The 20,427-nt window shown below is 41.3% G+C and overlaps 1 protein-coding gene across 3 annotated transcripts; it reads right to left on the bottom strand.

Annotated features, from left to right (window-relative positions):
* Positions 1–1,774: 1,774 nt before the first annotated feature.
* Positions 1,775–20,418, bottom strand: sbno1 (strawberry notch homolog 1 (Drosophila)). 3 transcript variants are annotated; one of them, XM_073477767.1, is made up of 33 exons: positions 18,824–20,418; positions 17,189–17,308; positions 17,007–17,105; positions 16,662–16,889; positions 16,416–16,551; positions 15,356–15,456; positions 15,122–15,218; positions 14,518–14,678; positions 13,608–13,741; positions 13,395–13,485; positions 13,137–13,298; positions 12,148–12,283; positions 11,952–12,057; positions 11,691–11,844; positions 11,420–11,602; positions 10,670–10,767; positions 10,430–10,581; positions 10,137–10,343; positions 9,869–10,039; positions 9,606–9,775; positions 9,333–9,464; positions 8,832–8,967; positions 8,608–8,720; positions 8,448–8,519; positions 8,265–8,364; positions 8,090–8,164; positions 7,856–8,002; positions 7,600–7,694; positions 7,405–7,491; positions 6,764–6,901; positions 6,598–6,674; positions 5,783–5,976; positions 1,775–4,653 (listed from the first exon to the last, which is right to left on the bottom strand). In XM_073477767.1, exons 2-33 carry the CDS (start codon positions 17,306–17,308, stop codon positions 4,511–4,513), a joined length of 4,215 nt encoding a protein of 1,404 aa, XP_073333868.1. In that variant the 5' UTR covers positions 18,824–20,418; the 3' UTR covers positions 1,775–4,510. The 3 variants fall into 3 exon arrangements, with proteins under 3 accessions (XP_073333868.1, XP_073333867.1, XP_073333869.1); XM_073477766.1 differs by having other exon boundaries at positions 20,074–20,418; XM_073477768.1 differs by having other exon boundaries at positions 16,416–16,548; positions 20,074–20,409.
* Between the last annotated feature and the right edge of the window lie 9 nt (positions 20,419–20,427).

The raw sequence follows: 20,427 nt of genomic DNA, 5'->3' as shown, positions 1-20,427 counted from the left end.
CCATGTACAGGTCATGTTGAATATTTGTACAACTCTGTCAGTAGTGCAACTCGTGCAACGATAAAAGGAAAACAAAAACAAAAAAAACCAAGTCCTTCAAGTGTTATTCGACTTCAGAGGAGACGATCTGCTGTGGCATTCAAAAACAAAGTTACCAAGTCTGCAGCCCGGTACATGACGTCCCGAAAGACGAAATAAAAACCGAGCTGTTTGTTTATAGAACGGTGGACGTTCAAGTTCAGAGACGTGACTTCCAATTCTGTCCGACAGTTTGAGATGTGCTGCAGGGAGAATCTCAGTTTTGATCCTTTTACAAAGTGTACAAAATGCACATTGGTATGATACAAAGACTTCTTCCTATTTTTTTTACTTGTTTCTGAACGCATCAATCAAGAGCAGAAGAGAATACACAGCTAATAACATGAACTAATCCACAGGTCGACTTTAATTATCAGCTCACGTATGCAGACTTTGGTCTGAACCTTCCAGTGCAGATCTAGTACGATGCAGTATAGGACTGAGGAGGAGGCTGAGGAGGTAACAACTACTCAACAGAAGCGATCGTCCATTTTAATTACAACTCGGCTGGAGAAAGCGGAGGAATCAGAGAGACACATGTGCTGTGACGACTGTAAACACAGCAAACCACAGAGCCACAGAGCGACATCACTGAGCAGAGGTATAGAAGGAGCATTCGAGTTATGGTCATGCATCTCAGATACTTTTTGTTTTTCCAAAGAGGGTCTTTGTATGAGTTTAACCCCTGAGCAGAAGTCCATTTAAAAATGCCACAAAATAAAAAAAAAAAAGATTAACATCTGAGCAGAGCACAGCGCTGCAGAAACCGGCTCTGAAACCTGTTTAAAAATCAAAATGTGATGGTCTTTAACACGGACATGCATTTCACAGTTCTCACACTTCCTTGGCTGCTTTATTGTAAATATCTGTTCCCTCTCCTTTGGATGACAGTTAGTGTCACAGACATCACACCTGACATCGAGGTAAAGACCAAAGGTGGTTTTAAATGTGCAACATTTTCAGGAACACTTCAAGTCCTCTTTTATAAGTGGTACTAAACATTTAATAAATGGTTTGTAACTCACTATAACAGTAGTTTTAAAGGAACAGTTCACCCCAACATGTAAACTCAGTCATCATCTCCTCCCTCCATGCTGATTGAAAGTCAGGTGAAGGTTCATAGTGCACAAAACATTTCTGGAGCTTCACAGCAAAACAGCGTTGTAGCATTCTGCTAAACAACTGAAGTAGCTGGAGACTCAGTCAGGCGTAATCCAAGTCTCCAGAAAGCCCCGAGATCCCAAACTGGTTAGAAAAGACGTTATTTACACCCTTTTTTTAAAAATCTGAAGTCTTCACTGTCGCTGTTGAGCTAAAAATGTGAGGGTTAACAGCACATCAAGGGTCTGAATAATCAGTTTTATTTCAAGAAGAAGGGGCAAGAGAAAACAAACAAAATGGCGCCGCAGCTCCTCCAGAAGCCCAAAGATCCCAAATTAATCTGAAAGACGTTATTTGCACGTTGATGCGCAGTCGAGATGAAGATTTCAATTTAAAAAATGGTGCAATAATGTATTTTCAAATCGATTTGGGATCTCAGGGCTTCTAGACTGTTGGATTACGCCAGATGAACTGTATGGAGCCATTTTACGTCTTGATGACCTTCAGCTACTTCAGTTGTTTAGCAGAACGCTGCAACACTGTTTTGCTTTGAAGCTCCAGAAATGTTTTGTGGACTACGAACCTTCACCTGACTTTCAAATCAGCATGTGGGGGAGGAGATGATGACTGAATTTTCAGTTTTGGGTGAACTGTTCCTTGTAACCCCTCTTGTTGGCAGCTATAACTGGATGCTCCTAATGAATGACAAAGAAAAATACAGTTGTAATAATATAAAACATGTCTTCATGTGAGCAGTTATAACTGTTGATACATTACAGTGTGCTTCAAACCATTTATTATTAAAAGGGAGACTTAAAGTTAAAGTGTGACCACTGCTTCATTTGTGAGGAAATGTCTGAAAAGAAATGCCTGGTTACACAATCTTACCGTTTCAATATTTATCTTTGGGAAACATTTTTCTTTAAATAGAAACCACCAGAGAACAGACACTAAAATAACCAATTTTTTTTCCACCAGTGCTTTGTTTAAGGCGCCTGACTGCAGCAGCTGTTTGTACTGATACTGAGGCAAATGTGACAAAACTCCCTGCTGTTAAACGATCCGTTCAGTCGGTCTTAAAAACACTGAAACGGGTTAGGATTCCTGTCATTCCTCCTGTTCAAACCAGCCACTTAGAGATGCCTTCTTTTCAGTGTGTCACCGTCCTCATTCTGTGTAAAAAAACGTAGTTAATCTCGCGTCACTACGAGGCTTCAGCAGTCTGAGACGAATCATGTTTTTTACTTTGTCCCTCAACTTCAGCTAAACACGGAAACATTAAGAGGGAATTTTGTATGAAAATTAGTTTAACCATAAAAGATATCCACTTCATTTGTCTATCTCAGATTGCTGGAGCGTCGCAGTGAGTTCAGATAAACTTTTAAATACATTTTTAATACAAGAGGACGGTGGATTTTGTCCTCCATCTCTTCCACTGACGGCACATGAGGAAGGAATCTCTTCAGGGTCAGTATGAACCAGAGGAATTATTACAGAAGGAAAATGAGGGCTGAACGATTAATTCCTCAAAAAGCTAAATTTTTTTCGATAAGAAATAACAAAATGTGTGACAAACAGCATTATACTGAAGTTCTGTAGATCTGCAGAGATGCCCCGGCCAAATACTTTGCTTCTCCAGATCTAAGAGGACATTTTTGTTTTTGTCCAGACCCCAATAAATGTCACATCATCAGGACTTTAATTGTTTTTTCAGCAAAAATATCTAACTGCATCGTGCAGCCCTACAAGACAGGCTTGAAAAACGGTGAATGTATCCTTTAATGTTACGTTACTAAAATAAAAGGAACTTTAATCAATTTGAGAGCCATGTGCAAAAAAAGAAAGAAGGAAAGAGAAAGACAAACTGGTCCGATTACGATGTTTGTGGATTCTCACAATGAAGACATTTTTGGGCTTCGTCTTTGTGAGCGAATACAGAAAATCAGGAACTGAAGTTCTGCATCACTTCTTCTACGTCAAAGAACTGATTCTCTCTCTACATTAGTGCTGAATCATGTCAGAGGAGCAACCAACTGACAGTTTTCATCATATATTAATATCAGATTGTATTTAAGCATTAAATGTCCTCTTGTTAAAGGGTAAATCCACACATTTATCACATTCAAGTGTGTTTACAGGTCTTGGGGAGTTACTACTGTGTATGTGAGAAGTGTAGTATAAAGCCTGTTGTGGCTCCAGAGGAAGCTGCATGTGAGTTTGCAAAGACGCACTGTGGGTAATGTGGGCACCAGGTTTTGAAAACACTGCACTCCTACAACACAGTTGGACTCATTATGGATAGTTTAGTAACACTCGTGACCACTTCCTGCTGTTCACACAGGACGGAGCAATCGAGTACCTGGAAAAAACTTCCGTCTGTGAGATACATAGCTGTTTATTCTCATTATGTGCTTTACTTTGAAAGGATCTCCAGGTTTTTGCACAGTGCTGATCAAATCTGAACCACGATCCTGTTCATTGACGACTTCTCTCCTAAAATGTTTTCAGGAACACATTTTAGTGACTGTTTAGCCGCACGTCACCTTTTTTAGTCCACACATTTTTCTTCCATTTCCAAACCTGGTGCCTGCATTACCCACAATGCAACGGAGCCACTGAGTGACATCACTGGAGGCAGCTCCCTCTGGAGCCACATAAGACTTTATACTGCAGTTTCCAACAGTCGTACTCCAAGACCTGTAAACCCACTGTAATGTGTCAAATTGGTGGATTTCCCCTTTAATGAATCAAGGTAGTTCTCATACTTTTTTTTCTCCCCCAATTCTGATTTTTATTATTTAGATCTCAGACTTTCAAAGACATGCCAGTCTTTGTCTCCTCCACCTTTGATCTGAACCAAGAGAAAGTCTTTGCTTCATACCAGGTAGTCCGGACTAAACATCTTAAAGCGTGGGTGAGGAGTGGAGAACTCGACAGCCACAGGCCAACACGCCCTCTAAAGGTTTCAACTCGATCAATATATCAACAAATCTTTTCACTCTGAATGTCAGAGGACAAAACGTCACCCGTCAAATCTCTCTAGGTGAGAACAAGAGTCTCTGGAGATTTAAAAAAAAAAAAAAAAAAAGGAAACCCTGAAATCTTTTCTCTGTACAACCACGGCTTTACATCTGAGGATCATCACAGCTCGGTGTGACACCTCCGACCCTCAGAGACATTAGGGGGGCGTGAGGGTGCAGAACAAGAGGGACAGCGGTCCTGGAGCCTGCAGTGCAGAGAGACTGATGAGTCAGATCCCTTCAGACTGGGATGTGAACTCGAAGGGGGTGGAGATGGGATCGATGCCCATGAAGCCGAGCGGTCCACCTCACTATGTGTTGGGTGCATGACTGAAACTCTGAGGGTGGAGCTGCTGCCGTTTCTGCTGCTCCTGCACAGCGAGCTGCTGGCTCTGGTCCGATGTTGACAGCTTGTTAATTAATGCAGACACACAGTTCGCTGGAATGATCAGTCCTGTGGATGAAAGAGACGAGCCTGTGAGACCGAAGAAGTTGACATTTACAGCACAAATTAAAAGGAAAGGGTTTGATATTTTGGGAAATAGCTGATTCACTTTGTGGTGAGCGTGAGAGGCGAGGATCAATCCCACTGTCATGTCTGTACGCTAAAAATGAAGCTGGAAACTCTGATCATTCATTTTTGTTTAATGAAATCAAAAGTACGATCAGTATCTCGCCGGCTACCTTTTGGTTTAGGCCTCCACTAACTTGATTGGGAATAAAGTTATTTAATCTTGCTCTTCTAGTCTTTCCAAATGTTATTGGACCAAATGGATCAAATTCTGATAGTGAAACAAGTCACTGTGCGGTTGTTTTACAGCTGCTTCTTTCATAATTTAAGCTTATGGGAAAAAGTCTTTTGCCGTTTTTCCATCTCATCTGCCGACCTGGTAAAACAGTAAAACTCAACAGCTGACTGAAAGAACAAACAGGACGAGAGAAACTAAAGAGATTCAGTTAGAAGCTACAAAAGTACTGAGAGCTGAACACACTGACTTTTAAAAACCTCTCAGGTTTCCTGCAGACACGAGTTGAGTATCAACACACACTTGTTTGAGGGGGAGATGGTGCGTTTTACGCAGTCTGTTTTGAGGTGGGGCGGGCGCAGCTTGGCCGTGCTCCAGACCAGGTTCATCACTGGCGCAGCTTGGCTGAATTCAGCGCAGTAAAACTGGCGATGGAAAAGCAAATCAGCGCTGCTCGGCGCGCCAATATTTGATGAGTCGGGAATGAGACTCTTTTTGTAAGAAAAGTTGATTTTTAACTAAAATCTGGATCTCACTTTTGGTTTATAGATGTATAACATCATCTGACAGAAAAACTTTTTAATGCCCTCTAAGCGCCTTTTTAGAGGGAAATCAATTCAATGCTTTTAAGTTTTTAAGACCTGCAGACATTCTGAACATGTTGCCTTGGACAGGGAATGATGAAGGGAGCTGAAAGTGGCCTTGCGTTCCAAAAGGGGATCATGAGGATTTAGAGGCGAGATCGATCTTTTCATCCAGCTCTCTGAAAGGAATCACCTTAGCATATTTCCCAAAGTGTCAAACAATTTCTTTAGGAGTAGCCGTCTTTCAACTTACCAACTATCCTCTGTCCATCTTCTGTTCTGAGGCGGACTATCTGCACCTTCACATTGGCTCCACTGACAGGAGTGAGCACCAGCTCCACCTCATTCCACACACTGAGCACCGAGCCACACAGAACGAAGTACGTCCTGCACCGAAGTCCGACTTCACACTGCAGACCCACCGACGCCTTCTTACAGTTCCCCCGCCTGTGGGCAGAATAACACACACACACACACAGCAAGATTAAATAACCATTTACAATACAAGATGGAATAAAACATATTCTAAGATGAGTGATTTATGTCACGGTGAGGCTTAAAAGAATAAAGCTGGTGATATTCTGCATTTTTTAGTGTCAACAAATCCCGAACCTTTCAGTAATTTCTGACTTACCCTGAAGTAAATCTTTAAATACATAGCTACATTTTTAAAAGGGCTGAGATGTACGTTTTTAACAGCTGCTCACTTTAGTTATTAAATCACTCAAACAGGAGGAAATAGTGCATCTGTTGGGGACTATTTTCAGCGGTGGATTAATCCACATTTGATGCTCTAGTGAGTGTATGTGGCAGCAGGACGGTGTGTGTGGGATTAAGTCAAATACTACATTGTGTGTGTTCACTGTATTAAAGGAACTACAGTGTGACTCACTGATGTGTTTTTAATATTTTTGACAACAATTGAAGATTTATCAGGATTTGATACACGCACACACGATACCTGTTATTAGATACATTCATTGTTGGCGCTTTCATGAGATTGTTGACAGAGAAAAAGAAGATATATAAGATATAAACAGACATTTAACAGATCTAAAGTGCACGTACCAATACGCATGAGAGCAGATTACTGCTGACGACTTGTACTGGTCAGTCCAGTGCTGCTTGGCGTCTTCTGATAAGACCTAACAGGGCAAAAATAAAAGTCATTATTCAACATGTAAATCATTAAATGTTCTTCTCATATCAATATAATAAAAGAATGTTGTGTAACCTTTTTAAACTTCTTCTTGATGTCTGCGTACGTCTCCAGTTTGAGCTGTCGGCCCGTGTTCGGCCGGTACACCAGGAACAGCCTCTTCTTGGTGTTCACCTCTTTGACCAGGATGGCGGTTTTCTTGTTGTTCCTCATCTGAAAATGAAATGCATGTTGGACTTGGGCTTCTTGAAAGTAGCAGGACGATCTTGGTACATTTTTACATTACCAACACGGGTCATCACGATGCAAATTTTGCCACAAACAAAAGGTGGAGATAAATCCTAATCCCGTTTAAAAAAAATAATCTTTGCAATGGCTAAAATTATTATTTTTTTTAATTAGGAGCTGTGTGTAGGATTTAGTCAGCTGTCTGATCGGTACTGCACAAGTGCAACTCATCAGAGATCAGAGAGAAGTGAGATGTCTCACTCCTCAGCGACTTCTGTTAGCTCCGGAAAAAAAAAACCCACGATGTGTCTGAATACTATTGATTAAGACTTTTATAAACAAGTTTAACATCTTCTGGATGAAGTCTGATAAGGAAAAAAAAACACAAAGGCAAACTTGTCTCCTGTCAACGTGAAAAGAGGAAATTGTAGTTTTATCTGTGTTTAAAAAAGTGGTACAAGTGAGAAACACCCTCAGCCTTCTCGTACCTGTACATAGAAGCCATCATCTGGTCCGTTCTGTTCTGCCCAAGCATGCGTCGCCTCCTCCCAGGACATCCCTCTCTCCACACTCACCTGTGAAGAGACACACAGGTACAAAGTCAGGTAATGCTGCTGCGATCCAACCATATCTTACAAGAGAACAGGGAGGTCAGAATGGTGTTTAAATAAATATGAACATACGGTGTAGAGCTCCACATGTCCAGATGTGGTATAGCCCGGTGTGAGGAACTTCCTGCAGTCCACCTTCTTCACCTTCTCATCACCAGAGCCCAGATCTAAGAAATGACATGGAGACAAAGATCTTTACTAACAGTTGATACCTTAAAGATTAAACAAAGGCCCTCTGTCCCAGTTAATAGTTGTCCTCTGTCCCAGTTTAGCTTCTGAATTTGTGAAAACTGTGGGAAAATAACAGTGCGAATAATGACCGACTTACCAAGAATGCCCATGTCGTATCTGCCATTCTTCTTGGCCTCTTGGATGACTGCTCCCAGTGTGTCAGCGAAGTACTGGAACAAGGCGTTCTGCTGGTGGACCTCCATGCCCAAAATACGGTTCAGGAACTTCCCAATGTTGTTGTAGTCTGTAGCAGCAACAAAGAGCATACATTAGATTCAGGGGAACATACATTTAACAGCAATGTCACAACTTTTAACAATTTAAAAATCACCTTTGTCCAGTGAGAGTGTGCCAGATCTGTCCTCCACATTTATGAGGCCCACACCTATTAATCCTTTTTGAATTTCTATAGAAGAAATATATTTTTATCACTCGGAGGCAGAGATGACCATTGATTGATAAAAAAAAATATACAGAAATCAATAATAATCTAACACAAGTCATACCTTTGAAGAAATCACCTTTAAATTCAGAGGGTGGAGACACTAACGGAGAGTCGAGCTTTACGATAGACTTCATCACAATTTCCAGAGCGTTTCGGCCGTACTGTAGCAAAGATAAACATGAGTGAGTTACTGCAAATAAATAAAACTATAAGAACTTCTCAGACAAATGCTTGATGTACTTACTTTGTTGTCAAAATTAAACCTGCTCAGATCTCGAGTTTCTGTTGCTCTTCTGTCTCCGTGAGTGAGAGCTCCCTGTAAAACAGGAACGTAACAGTTAATTACCTTTTCACAAATTCAAAGACAAAAAATGATGATGATTATACATTCAGTTAGTTCTCACCAGGCTCTCTAGTCTTTTGGCTACAATGGAAGCAAATCTCTGCTCTCCTGCCAGCTCTGATATGAGGAAGACATATTCTGGAGCTGTGACCTGGTTCGACCTGTGAGTTCTCCCTGTGACCAAACAAACAAGAGCAGAAGGTTTATTTTTTCATTTATTTACATGAAACACATGCAACAGGATGATCGATTTGAGAAGGGCTGCAAGCGTTAATATCTACTGACCGAACTGCTGTATCGCTCTGTCTGCGCTCCACGGCAGCTCCAGTGTCATGTGGACTCTCCGTCGCTGGTTCTTCACTCGACGATCGGCCTGCAGCGAGATACCTGAGCTGGCAGCTTCTGAGATGATGGCAATGTTCTGGATGAAAAGGAAAAGAAAGACATTAAAGACAAAGTCCGTCAGCCCTGTCCAAAGATTTTTAGATCAGCTAGAGGCAAATTAAATTGCTCTATTGGCCGTACACAGTAACAGAGATTATGAGCCTGATTCATTGAAGCAAACTGGTTTGTTACGACTAGAGGTGCTTTCACACTGAAGCTTTTAGGCTGATAGGAAACCTGTAAATTTGGCTGTTGTGGACTAAACAACCAGGCTTGAGACGACCTGAAAAGCTGCTGCCGAGCTATAAATATTAATCCCTTGGGCCAAATGAACTGAACTTTGGGTGTGAAACGACTGACTAATGACTAATGATTCAAATTCCACAATAACTTTTTGTTTACCTTCTCTCCATCCATGAACCTCTGCTTCTCTGTGAGATTGAGGATTTCCACCGGCACGTCCAGCTCAGAGCGAGATTCATACGTGATGCTGCCATCGTCATTACTGACCACGCGACCTTTGCGGCCAGTCATCTGAAGCACAGTTGAAGAAACAGAAGTGAGTTGAGATATAAACAAAAAACTTTAAAAAGTCTTTAAAGAGTCTGCTTTAAAAAAACAGACACTACAGCAACAAAAAAACCCTTTAAGCTACATAAGAATATGTTTTCATACCTCAGCTACATTTTCAGGTCCCCCCAGTTCATCGATGAGCTCGTCCAGAGTGTTGGGCGGCAGCTCTTCAGCGACCTCCTCGAGCTGATCCAGCAGTTCTCTCTTCATTTTCTGGGCTTGCTCCACTGCGTCGTCTCCTGTTACGAAGCTATCCTGACTCTCTGCCTTGACTTAAGAACAAGTAAAAACACGACATTCATTAAATGTCAGACGGCTCAATCAGAGTGTTGTAATTCTGCTTTGCCGTGTGGTAACATGCTCACCTATCGCAGGTGCGCTGGGGGGGTTAACAGGGGCAGTGAAAGCAGGCCTGGTGGAGCCCAGCCCAGAGGCTAACAAGGCACTTTGAATGGAGTCTGGATCGATACTCCTCCTTCTCTTTTTCTTCTTCTTCTCTTTCCCTTTCTTTGGTTCTTTTCTGATGAGCCATGGATCTGATGCAGATGAAGACATAAAGGTGTTGCTGTTAGCACTGAGTTGGATATAAAAACATCTTCACTTAACTTCAACAACCTTCCTCAGAAGTCTCACCGTCTTCCCCATCGTCATCAGACTCGTCTCTGAATGGGTTGAAATCATCGTCTTCATCTGCCGAGCTGACAGACTTGAAGCTGTCGTCACTGTCTTTACCGGACTCTCTGTCCGACTCCTCTGATTGGCTCTCCTCGGAGCTGGTACCTGACAGCCCGCCATGCTTGCGAGGCTTCTTCTTCTGCTGCTGCTTTTTGACCTCTGAACCTGGAAACATGATCAGAGAGTGAAGTGAATAATGTTTGAACAGAAATGACAGACTCATAAGTTCATTATCTTAAGAGTTTTATTACCTTTTCTTTTCTTGCCCTTCTGTTCTTGCTGTGCTGCCGTGTCACAGGGAGAGGGCGTCTTCTTGGCTGAGAGGTCGATACCCAACAGGCTGTACAGCTTCTGTCTGTCAGGAGCTGGAAAGTGCTTCTCAATCAGGGACTGCAGCACACCCCTGCAACAAACACAATTTGTTACAGTGACACACAATCATAAACAGGAAAATGTATGCGTGAGAGAAATCATTTTCAGCCTGTCCGTACTTTGCAGTCGACACAAAGTCATTGAGCTCTCCTCCTCCCTCCTCCAGAGCCTCCAGTGTTCTTGCTTCTCCAGTGGACTGAAGACCGATCACCACACACTGCAGATGAAACAGCTCGTCAGTATTTTATACAACAAGGACACTGATAAACAATTAACTGTTACGCGTGTATAACTTTAGGGTAGCTAACACAACATCAAGTGTTTCAGGAAAGCACTGAGTAGCTCTTGTGTAACAAAGCATGAGGACCTGAGTATCTTCGGCTCAGGTTACAGGTCAAAGTCTTTGTAGTCTTGTAGTGTTGCTGGTATTGAGAGCTTCATTATGTGTCTTTCTTTTAATTTCAGATGGTTGTAAAGATTTGTGTTCTTACATTTGCATGCGAAGTAACACAGATGCTTCCGACTGTCATCTTCTGTGATTACAGTTTCACGCAGCAGGTTGCACAGCTTTTTTTTACGTTCACGTTAACATAAATTCAAGCATTTTCAAGGTGTCTAAAACTAAAACATGCAGACTCTTGAAGCCTTTATCATCACATCCAAATTGGAAACAAAAATTTTTTTTGAAAAACAAACATTTTTTGAGGGAGGACGCCCAACCCATATGTGCAACTAGGTCTTCCACAAACTTAGGGAAAACTGTGTTAACACATTAAACACAAGATCTGAGAGTATAGAACTGAGATCATAATCTTAATTCAATTAAATCCGCAGCCTTAAATCTCGTTATATTTCAACATTAGTCCCACCTTTCCGTTCTGCACCTCCTCTCTGGCGAGCTGGACCACTCTGCGGACTTTAGAGGCGATGCAGAGGTATTTGAAGAACCTCTGGTGAGCCGACCAGAACTGGCCCCACATGGACTTCTTCATGCGCTGCTCTGCGTCCATCAGGTTCGCAGCCTGCTGGAACTTCTCACGTGCACTCACCCACTGGGAGAAGCAGGAGAACATAATTAATTTATTAACTTAACTTGTGAGCTTCAAATAAATTTCTATACACTTATTTTTATGTGCTTACCAGCCTCACTGATTTGTTGTACATGTGGATGTATTTCTGAGACAGGGGAACCTCCTCAATCTTGAAAGTCACACCTGTGAAACTCAACTGCCTCGCGATGTACATCCCCCTCAGTTTCATGTCCATAGCGACGATCTCCATGGCGCCAACACCTCTGAAAGTAAAAAACAAACATTAGGACTTGTTCCCCGCCCGTCAAGCCTTCAGGTATTGATTTTCCTTTTGTGAAAAGTTGTTTCACCTGCTAAAAGAGACATTTACCTGCGCTCAACAGCTTGGATAAAGTTGCCAAATTCTCTGAAGGGAGTTTTGGGGCCCCAGATGCCCAAACGATTCATATAGGCCATATTTCGCGGTTCAGAGGCACCTAACATGGAAAAGGTACATTTTACAGAATTTACCATTGAGACTGACAATCCATTCAAAAAGCAGATCTTATGTGATTCTGCCTACTGACCTGTAGCACTTGCATACACGACCCGAGCTTTGGGGAGTTTGTTCTGCAGTTCCAACACTGCAAGTCCAGTTTTTGTGGGTTTGGATGAACCGACTGGACACACATTTTTGGCTTTGTGACACTCGTCATAGACAATCTAAAGACATCTGGTTGAGGAAAGTCATCACACTTCTTAAAAGGTTTACAAGGATCTTGTTTAAATAACTTCGATTCAGTGAAGACACTCCAGGTGAAAATGTGTCTTCTCTGAGACTAGTGGAAACAACGTGTCCAAAACACACATTTAGGTGTTTTTATGACCCAATGCAAATGATTGCATATGGGTCACCAACCAACCATGAACCTCCCAGTTAAGCTCATGGAATTTTTTATAGAAATAATGTACAAACTTCTACTTTTTTAATCTTCGTCCGATACCTATCTATATGACGTCATCTTGTTCTTGGTGTCGGGCAAAATTTTAATATTAGCTCCTTAGCGTATTAAACATTATATCACAACACAAACATTACTGAACTAATTTCTGACAATAGCATTACAAAACAATAAAGCAAGTCTGGGCAGATTGTACCAAAAACAAGTGTGGGCAGATTACTGCAATATAACCACAAGTCGTTAAATTCATTTCATCATTTAGCAGTTTGATGTGATAATAAAATGACGGAGCACCGCTCTTTTGAACAAAGCCTAAAAGAAGAAGCCAACTGTCAGAATCAAAAAAACCTTCATTACTGGAAAAGTTGTTCTTTCGAGTTTGGCTGAGCTGATGACGTCGGAAATTAGTTCAGAAACGTTTGAAACTGTGAAATTAACGACCCATGTTAGATGAGACGGTGACTCATTTGCGTATTTGAACATAAAACTTCAGAAAACAGTACGAGTTTAAATGTGACCCTATTCACCTGAGGTGTCTTCCCTTAATATAGCAAAGCAGTCATGATTTCCTGAGATCATCTTTTCTATGAACCGATGTCCCCTTGAAAGGATACGACTCCGTCAAAGTCCTCCCCGCACCAGTGGAGGAGCTGCTGAAATCTGGTCTTGTACTTCCCTCCTGATTGGCTCTCTCCTATCAAGGAAGAGTAGGTGGCGAATATCACACCTTTCTTCACACTCCCATTGTGTTTCGAAGAGATTTTTCCATATTTGAACTGAAAATGTAAAAGAGGAATTGAGTCACACATTGACATAATGAAGCCAGTAAACTCTTCTTATTGTTGCATCCTTGTATCATGAACATGTCTTACCTTGTTCAGTGAGTGAACCTGGATGTTTTTGGCCCCGATATCTCTTAAATCCCTTTCAGCGTCGTACTTTAAGTCATTTGAGACACTGAACCTGAACAGAAGAGGAGAAAATATAAGTGATACAGTGGAGGTAATTCTGTATATCTATTTGGAAGGTAACAGATTGTAATTCTGTGTTTTAAATATAATATTTAATGGACTCTGCGTATTTACCAAAGTGACCTCTTCCTGCCTAACAGGTAATTCTCATAGATGACCCCTGCAATGGTCCGGCCTTTCCCCACACCAGCTCCATCGCCAATCAAATACGCAGCTCGATCACCACCGGGGAGGAATGTCTCATGTTGCTGCAAGAACCAAAAGACACACAGCGTCAGCCTCACTCTAAAATGTATTTTAGTTCGAGTCATTTGATTAGTTTCTGTGGTGAAAGGCATCCAAGTATAGTTAATCTACTACTATACTTTTTGGGGGGTACTTTTCTTGAGCATTTCTAATTTCTGGTACTTTATACTTCCACTCCACTACATTTATTTGATGACTGAAGTTACTTTGCAGATTATATGCTACATCAGGCCCAAAGTAATAATGTTTTAAATCAATTTATTTTATTGGCAATCAGATAAATATACTCGATCTGATAATCGGCCAGGTTGATGATGAGTCGACCCGTAGTATGCAGTTAATACATACGTGTAAAGATGTGTTTAACTTACTTTTAATACTTAAAGTATCTGATATTAGATATACTTAAGACTTTTACTCAAGTACTATTCATATGAGTGATTTCCACTTTTATCAAAGTAATATTCTAATACAATATCTTTACTTTTACTTAAGTATGACTAAATTGAATTAATTTACTATTTAAAAAAATAAACATTTTATTTACAGGGCACTTCATTCAAGACACATTGCAAATGAAATCTGGGAAAAATAACCTACATAAATAACAATTCCAGTAAAAAGTACAGCAAGACATAAAATTAAATATTAAATGCAGTTTTTAGAGATACATTTTGTTTTCCTCTTGTCTGTGAAACACAAAATCATTTACTTTTTGCACATTTTATTATTTCAATCTACTCTTTTATTTCCGTTGTGAGAAAACAAGCATTTTTACCTGAGCAGCGTATGTGATGGCTTCCAGCTGCAGAGCAGACAGGCAGCCACGGTCGATAGTTTCTTCTGGGATGGACATTCTGTACCAAACATCTGGAGGATTGACACTGGACAGGGAACTGGTCTCCACCACAGGGTCAGGATGCCGCAGACCAACTTTTACTGCAATGACAAAGTGACTGGTCAGTGGATCAGGAAATTAACAACAGCAGGCTGAGTTTGTTTGATTTGGGAGCCATCGATCAAGACTGATGCAGTGCACGACTGTTATCACTCCGTCCATTTTCATTAGGCCTCAGCACAGCACTGCTCTGCAACTGCTCTCACAGTGGCTTGGTGAATAAACATATGTCCACACCTCGCTGTTACATATACTTACAGCTAACCTTTATACTCATTGACGGGCCTCATGTGTTTTTTTTAATTCTTTAAACTGAATATCTTTGGGTCGTGGATAAAACAAGACATCCGAGGACGTCGTCTTAGGCTTTGGGAAACACTGATCGACATTTTTCACCATTTTATAAACCAAACAACCAATCGATTAAGATAATCAAAGATTATCAACAATGAAAATAATAGTTCGTAGCAGCAGTCACACTTACATTTCATTGGCATGTACTCCGCGTACGTTTCTGCATGACCCAACTCATCTTCCTCTTCCTCCTCAGGCTCGTCTTCCTCCTTCATCCCTGGGAGTTTCTGTAGACGCATCAACATAATGAGACACCGTGTTCTCACAATATCCTTCTGATTATAAACATTTCCTGAAACAGTCTTCAACATGCTGACATTTAGCAGAATTCAGCATCTTTCTGTCACAGTGAAATAATATTTACCAGAGGATGTGTGAAGTTGTGCATTTTAATGTTGTCATTAATCCAGATCCTGGCAGCATCTTTCCCCAAAACTTCTTTCTTGACTCCGTTGTTCATTTCACCTGAAACACCAAAAGAGACCAGAGATGTTACTGAAACAGTTCAGGTTTCTGACCAATGTTCGAATTTTCGATTGTTTTGAGGAGACTGCTGAATCTCAGCTTGGTTATTCCACCATCTCATTATTTAGTTAATGTCACTGTGGATTTTAGAGCCGCAGTTACAGAAAATGAATCAATTACAATAATATGTATGCACAAATGCCAAACGTTACCTTTCAAAGCTTCTTAAATGTGAGAATTAGCTGATGAGTGATGCTTTTCTTCGTGTAATGTGATAATTAACTCAATAACTTTGGATTATGGACTGCTGATTTGACTTAAGGAAATGATTATGTCCGTTTTTCATCATTTTCACACACATTGTGTACGAAAATTGAGTATTAAAATAATTGTTAGGTCGCACATTTATTAAAAAAGATGCAGATCAGACTGAGAACAGTTTAGAAATTCTCATTAAGTTTTAATGTTTTAAACTAATAAAGAAAGTGGATCGGAGAGGGCCCTCAGCTTTAAAATTTAAGACACATTAAACCATCAATTCCTCTTTATTTTAAGTGATATTTTCCTTTTATTTGGCCTCATATGAAGAGTAAGGACGACCTGCTTTGCTCTAAACATAAACGGAAAGTCCCAAATGCTATCTGCTGTGATTTGAACCAGAGATATCTATGATATCATCAACTAACTAAAAAACCTGAAAGACACATCTGGAGAGCAGAGCCCTCAAAGAATTAACACCAAACCCTACAGCTTTTAGCTCATTATTTCTATTCTCCTAAAACCTCAATAAATGTCTTATAAGGTTCCCAAAATGGGAGTGATTCAAACCATATATCACATCTGCTTACTTAATATTAATTAGAAATAGAAGAAATTAATAGTCCTCAGCTCTAATGAACAAAAAAACAAACGCATCTAATTGCACATTCAAATTAAACCAAACAATATCAATAAATGACCTGTCGCAGTTGCCGTTGCTACTGGTGTAGTGATGTCAGGTGGAGGCTTCAGCTTCATGAGCTCCATCAGACTGTTGCCCTTTGGACCGGTGCTCTTCACATTGCCGGTCCGAAGGAGGTCTTTCAACTGAATCTGCTAAAAAAGAAAAATACAATGTATGATGAGCAAAACCAACAGAAATACTCTGCTGTCCTCTCATTTCACCGCGATTCTGAGGAAGGAAAAGATGTTTTCCACAAATGTACCTGATCTCTGTTTGAAGGCACTACTGTGGACACTGAAGCAGGAATACTTGTGGAGGAGGGGGTCGAGGAACCTCGCAGGGCTGAGTTAGCAACATGGACCACCTTGGTGACAGTTATGGTATGTTTGATATTGTTTGCGGCTGATTGTTTGGTCACAGTAGCTCCAAGTGACGGCAACTGATTCAGCTGATTTAAGACAAACGTGGTGGTTGATGGCTGAGGTTTGTGCTGTTGGAGACATTAGGCAGAGAGAAAAATGGATTTTAATACCACGAGACAAAGCATTAGGAGCGTTATCACATTGTGTCTTCAATAATTAATAAAGTTAATGTTCGGTCATCTCACCCTGATAGTAACTATAGGGACTGGAGCTGGAGGCTCCGTTCGAACAACGTCCATTGACTCTGTGCCCACACCAACATCCAGGGCACTGATGGAGATAGACTGGAAGAGGAACAGAAAACAGAACGTTAACTATGAAAATATCCATAAATCACGTCTAGAACCAGAGCTGAATTTAATCTTACTTGCTGGGTTGTAGAGGGCTGCGCAACATCCTGAGCATCAACGTCAAACAGGCCAATATCATTGGGGCAAATGCCGCTCTCACTCAGGGCAGCGAGAAGTAAATCCTGTCCAGGATCCATCTGCAAGACAAACGCATGTGTCCTTACGTTAATGTCTATCATTTACAGTGCCGACAATATTTGATCATAAATAAAAATGGTTAGAGATTAATCGATTAGTTGGTCAACAGAAAATACATCCCATCAATTTTGATAGAAAATGAATGTACATGTTACATTTCACACAAAAATGTCCAGATAATTTGCAGTTTCTAGTCTCTCGAATGTGAATATCCAACTTTAGTTTATTGTACATGATATTAGATTAAATTTCCATTGAGATTTAGGAATATCCTTCTGCATTAATAAAGTTTTATCTCATCTATAACTGGTAATAGAAACATTTTTATGCTATACTATGAGGTAAATATTGAATGCACACCCGGGAAAAGGAAGTTTAACTGGCAAACCATTTCTATTATCGACTAAATGATTGAATAAAACAACATTTTGTCCTGTGTTCTTGTTATTTACGACGAAGGAAAACGGACAGAATCTTTTTTGTCTTTGCAACAGCAGTGTCAACAATAATTACCACCAGGAAACACTAGGGTGAAGACGTTTAATACAGCTTTAGGATAATGTGGCATTAAAACATTAACTTTAAGCTGATACGACTCAATTTTAAATTTAAACGTGCAGTGACACATCAAGAGCAAACTTCGCAGTCTTATGCCATTTTCACCGAACTCTAAACTTTTCACAACACGATGTAACAGTTGGGAGTTCAAGGTTACAGGTTACTGCCTACTTATTCCCAAATTAAGTTACTTTTTGTCCAGTGTTTCCAAAAAGACTCATCTCTGCTTGAACAACTGGATGAACCAGACGTCGCTAACAAACACAAGCACGTCGATAATCATAAAATCTAATAGATTAAAGGTTGGAGGATGCAAGAGATGGACAATAAATTAAATTTTTATCAAATCCGACACAACAAATGGCTTTTCACATCTTGAAAAACGGCTTCAGTCCACGAATAAACAAACGCAGAGACCAGACTTCTTCAGGGTTCAGGGAGGAGGGAAAAAGTGAGTTTTAACACAGCAAATCTCATCAGAGCGATGAAATATTTAATCATCCATCTTTGCTCACGGTAACATGGTCCGTCTCACCTTCAGGCGTGTATAAACTACCAGTTATGATCTTTTTAAGATCCAAAAATGTTAAATCAGTCATTAGTAGAAGACAATTATTGATTATCAGTATTGGCACACAAAAAAAAATCCATGTCCTGCATCCCGTTGATTTCAACAGCAATGAATGAAAACATGCACGGTACATGTTTACAAAGTACAACTAATACAATAATGTGATCATAACGAAATTTATGCACTAAAAATCACAATTACAACCCACATGTATAGCACACGTGTGGCATCAAAAACTGAATGCCACTGAAAGTCAAAACCCCGTTTTCAGACGAAAAATAAGCCAGCGATACGTTTTTACATCTGGTATATAAATATCAACCTTTAAAAAACACACATGTGAAGTTATTTCAATCTAATCCAAACTAAAATATTCAAAGTTCACCTCGCTGCGTCTCCTCCTGCACCGCACGCCCGAAAAAATGAAAATAATACAAAAAAAAAACGCAAGTTAACACTGCGATAACTTCACTCAGTTAAAAATCGAGGTTAACGACAGAAGAATATAAGTTATCCATGTCCCAGAGCGACGTCTCCACAACCGCTCCGGTTCGAGACTTGCTCCAAAGTGACCCAAAACAAAACACGTGTTTGCTCCACTGCGCTGCTCAACTTCCTGCTCCCTCTGACTCAACGGAGCTCCCCCTCCTCCCGCCGCCCCCTCGACTCCTCGTTAAGCTCAGCTGGTTAATAATTATATTAAAAAACACAACACCAACCGTGTAGAGTCAGAACAAACACGCCAATGGTCAATAAAGCCGACGTTAATTCGCAAGTCGCTCACACTCGCCTGGACGCTGTCGCACCGGAGGAACCGGCCTGCTTAGACCAGGGTGACACAGCTTAGCTCCCGCTAGCTCGCTCACTTAACCGAAAGCTAACGCGCTGAAACTCAAAGACACTTTCACATTCGTGTCAGTGACACGACAGTCAACGTTTAGCTGCGCATTTACGAACTAACAGAGGGAAGCTAACGCGGCTAATGGCAAACACTCAGCAGCTGCGAGATTAAAGGGGAGAAATCTGTTAAATGTTAGTGACGGTAACCACGGAGACTTACTTGTTCCCACAAATGTCAGAAGCTTTAAACGTTGTTCCCGTTTGTATCTCGCACATGTGAACATACATTGAGGGTTGCTTGTTTTCCTTCCAACTTAAGTCTCTCATTGAGTTTAAGTGTACGTTTTGTTTGAAACGCAACGGAGTTTTTAAGCTAGCTTGTTACGCTGGTGCTGCCTGATCTTGATAACGAGTTCCTAATAAATGACGTTAGCACGCTTCACACAGCGGCAACACCGAGTTTACAAAAACACCACCTTCACCTGGGTGTCACGGCGCGTCCTTCCCGGCCTAAATCCACCTCCACGGCCGCTGGGCAAGGCACGGGCAGGTGCGTTAGCTAACTGCCCCCCTCGCATTGTTGTGATGTTGTTGACGGGGCTCTCGCGCAACTGTGTCATTGCTTGTCGCTAGCTAACATTAGCAGCGCGGAGCGAGCTAGCGTTCGCGTTCACCCAGCCTCCAAAACACCAAATAAACAATTCAACACTTCCGCAAAGTGTCGGCACAACTTTGCGTCGTTCACGGCCCCGAGGTGTCGGTGTTAAATCGGCTCCCGCGCTGCAGTCGACTTACTTGACAGCTGAACGGGCGCTCCCGGCTCGCGGTCGGCAGCGATCAGTAGTTGGGGTTTGTTGTCCTCTTCGCTCCGCCGCGCTCACGCCATCTTTTTATCAAACGCTCAGCCGCATGCTGGTCACGTGACGTGCAGGCCGACAGCGGGCGTTTTTACCGTCAAACTCCTCGACGAGCCTCGATGAAAACGGGTCTGCGGGCAGCTGCGGGGCGTCCCTCCACCGCGATGAAGCGACGCGGGCGAGAAATTTAGCATTTTCTAAAAGGTTAGCACAAACGACAAACATAGCAGAGTCAGCGAGCTAATACAACGTCACGTGACCCCGCGAAGTCTCGGCAGGAAGTGACGTCGGG

This window comes from Pagrus major, chromosome 12, assembly GCF_040436345.1.
Source record: "Pagrus major chromosome 12, Pma_NU_1.0".
In the NCBI taxonomy this organism is placed as follows: domain Eukaryota; kingdom Metazoa; phylum Chordata; class Actinopteri; order Spariformes; family Sparidae; genus Pagrus; species Pagrus major.
The sequence above is the reverse complement of the archived record's forward strand: the minus strand, read 5'-3'. Positions and strand labels throughout refer to the sequence as shown.

Coding starts and splice junctions, on each gene's coding strand:
- sbno1 (XM_073477767.1), bottom strand. CDS start 17,308: ATGGATCCTGGACAGGATTTACTTCTCGCTGCCCTGAGTGAGAGCGGC. Junction 12,284..13,136: donor GGGAGGACTTTGACGGAGTC/GTATCCTTTCAA, acceptor AGATGTCTTTAG/ATTGTCTATGACGAGTGTCA. Junction 7,695..7,855: donor ATACGACATGGGCATTCTTG/GTAAGTCGGTCA, acceptor GTCATTTCTTAG/ATCTGGGCTCTGGTGATGAG.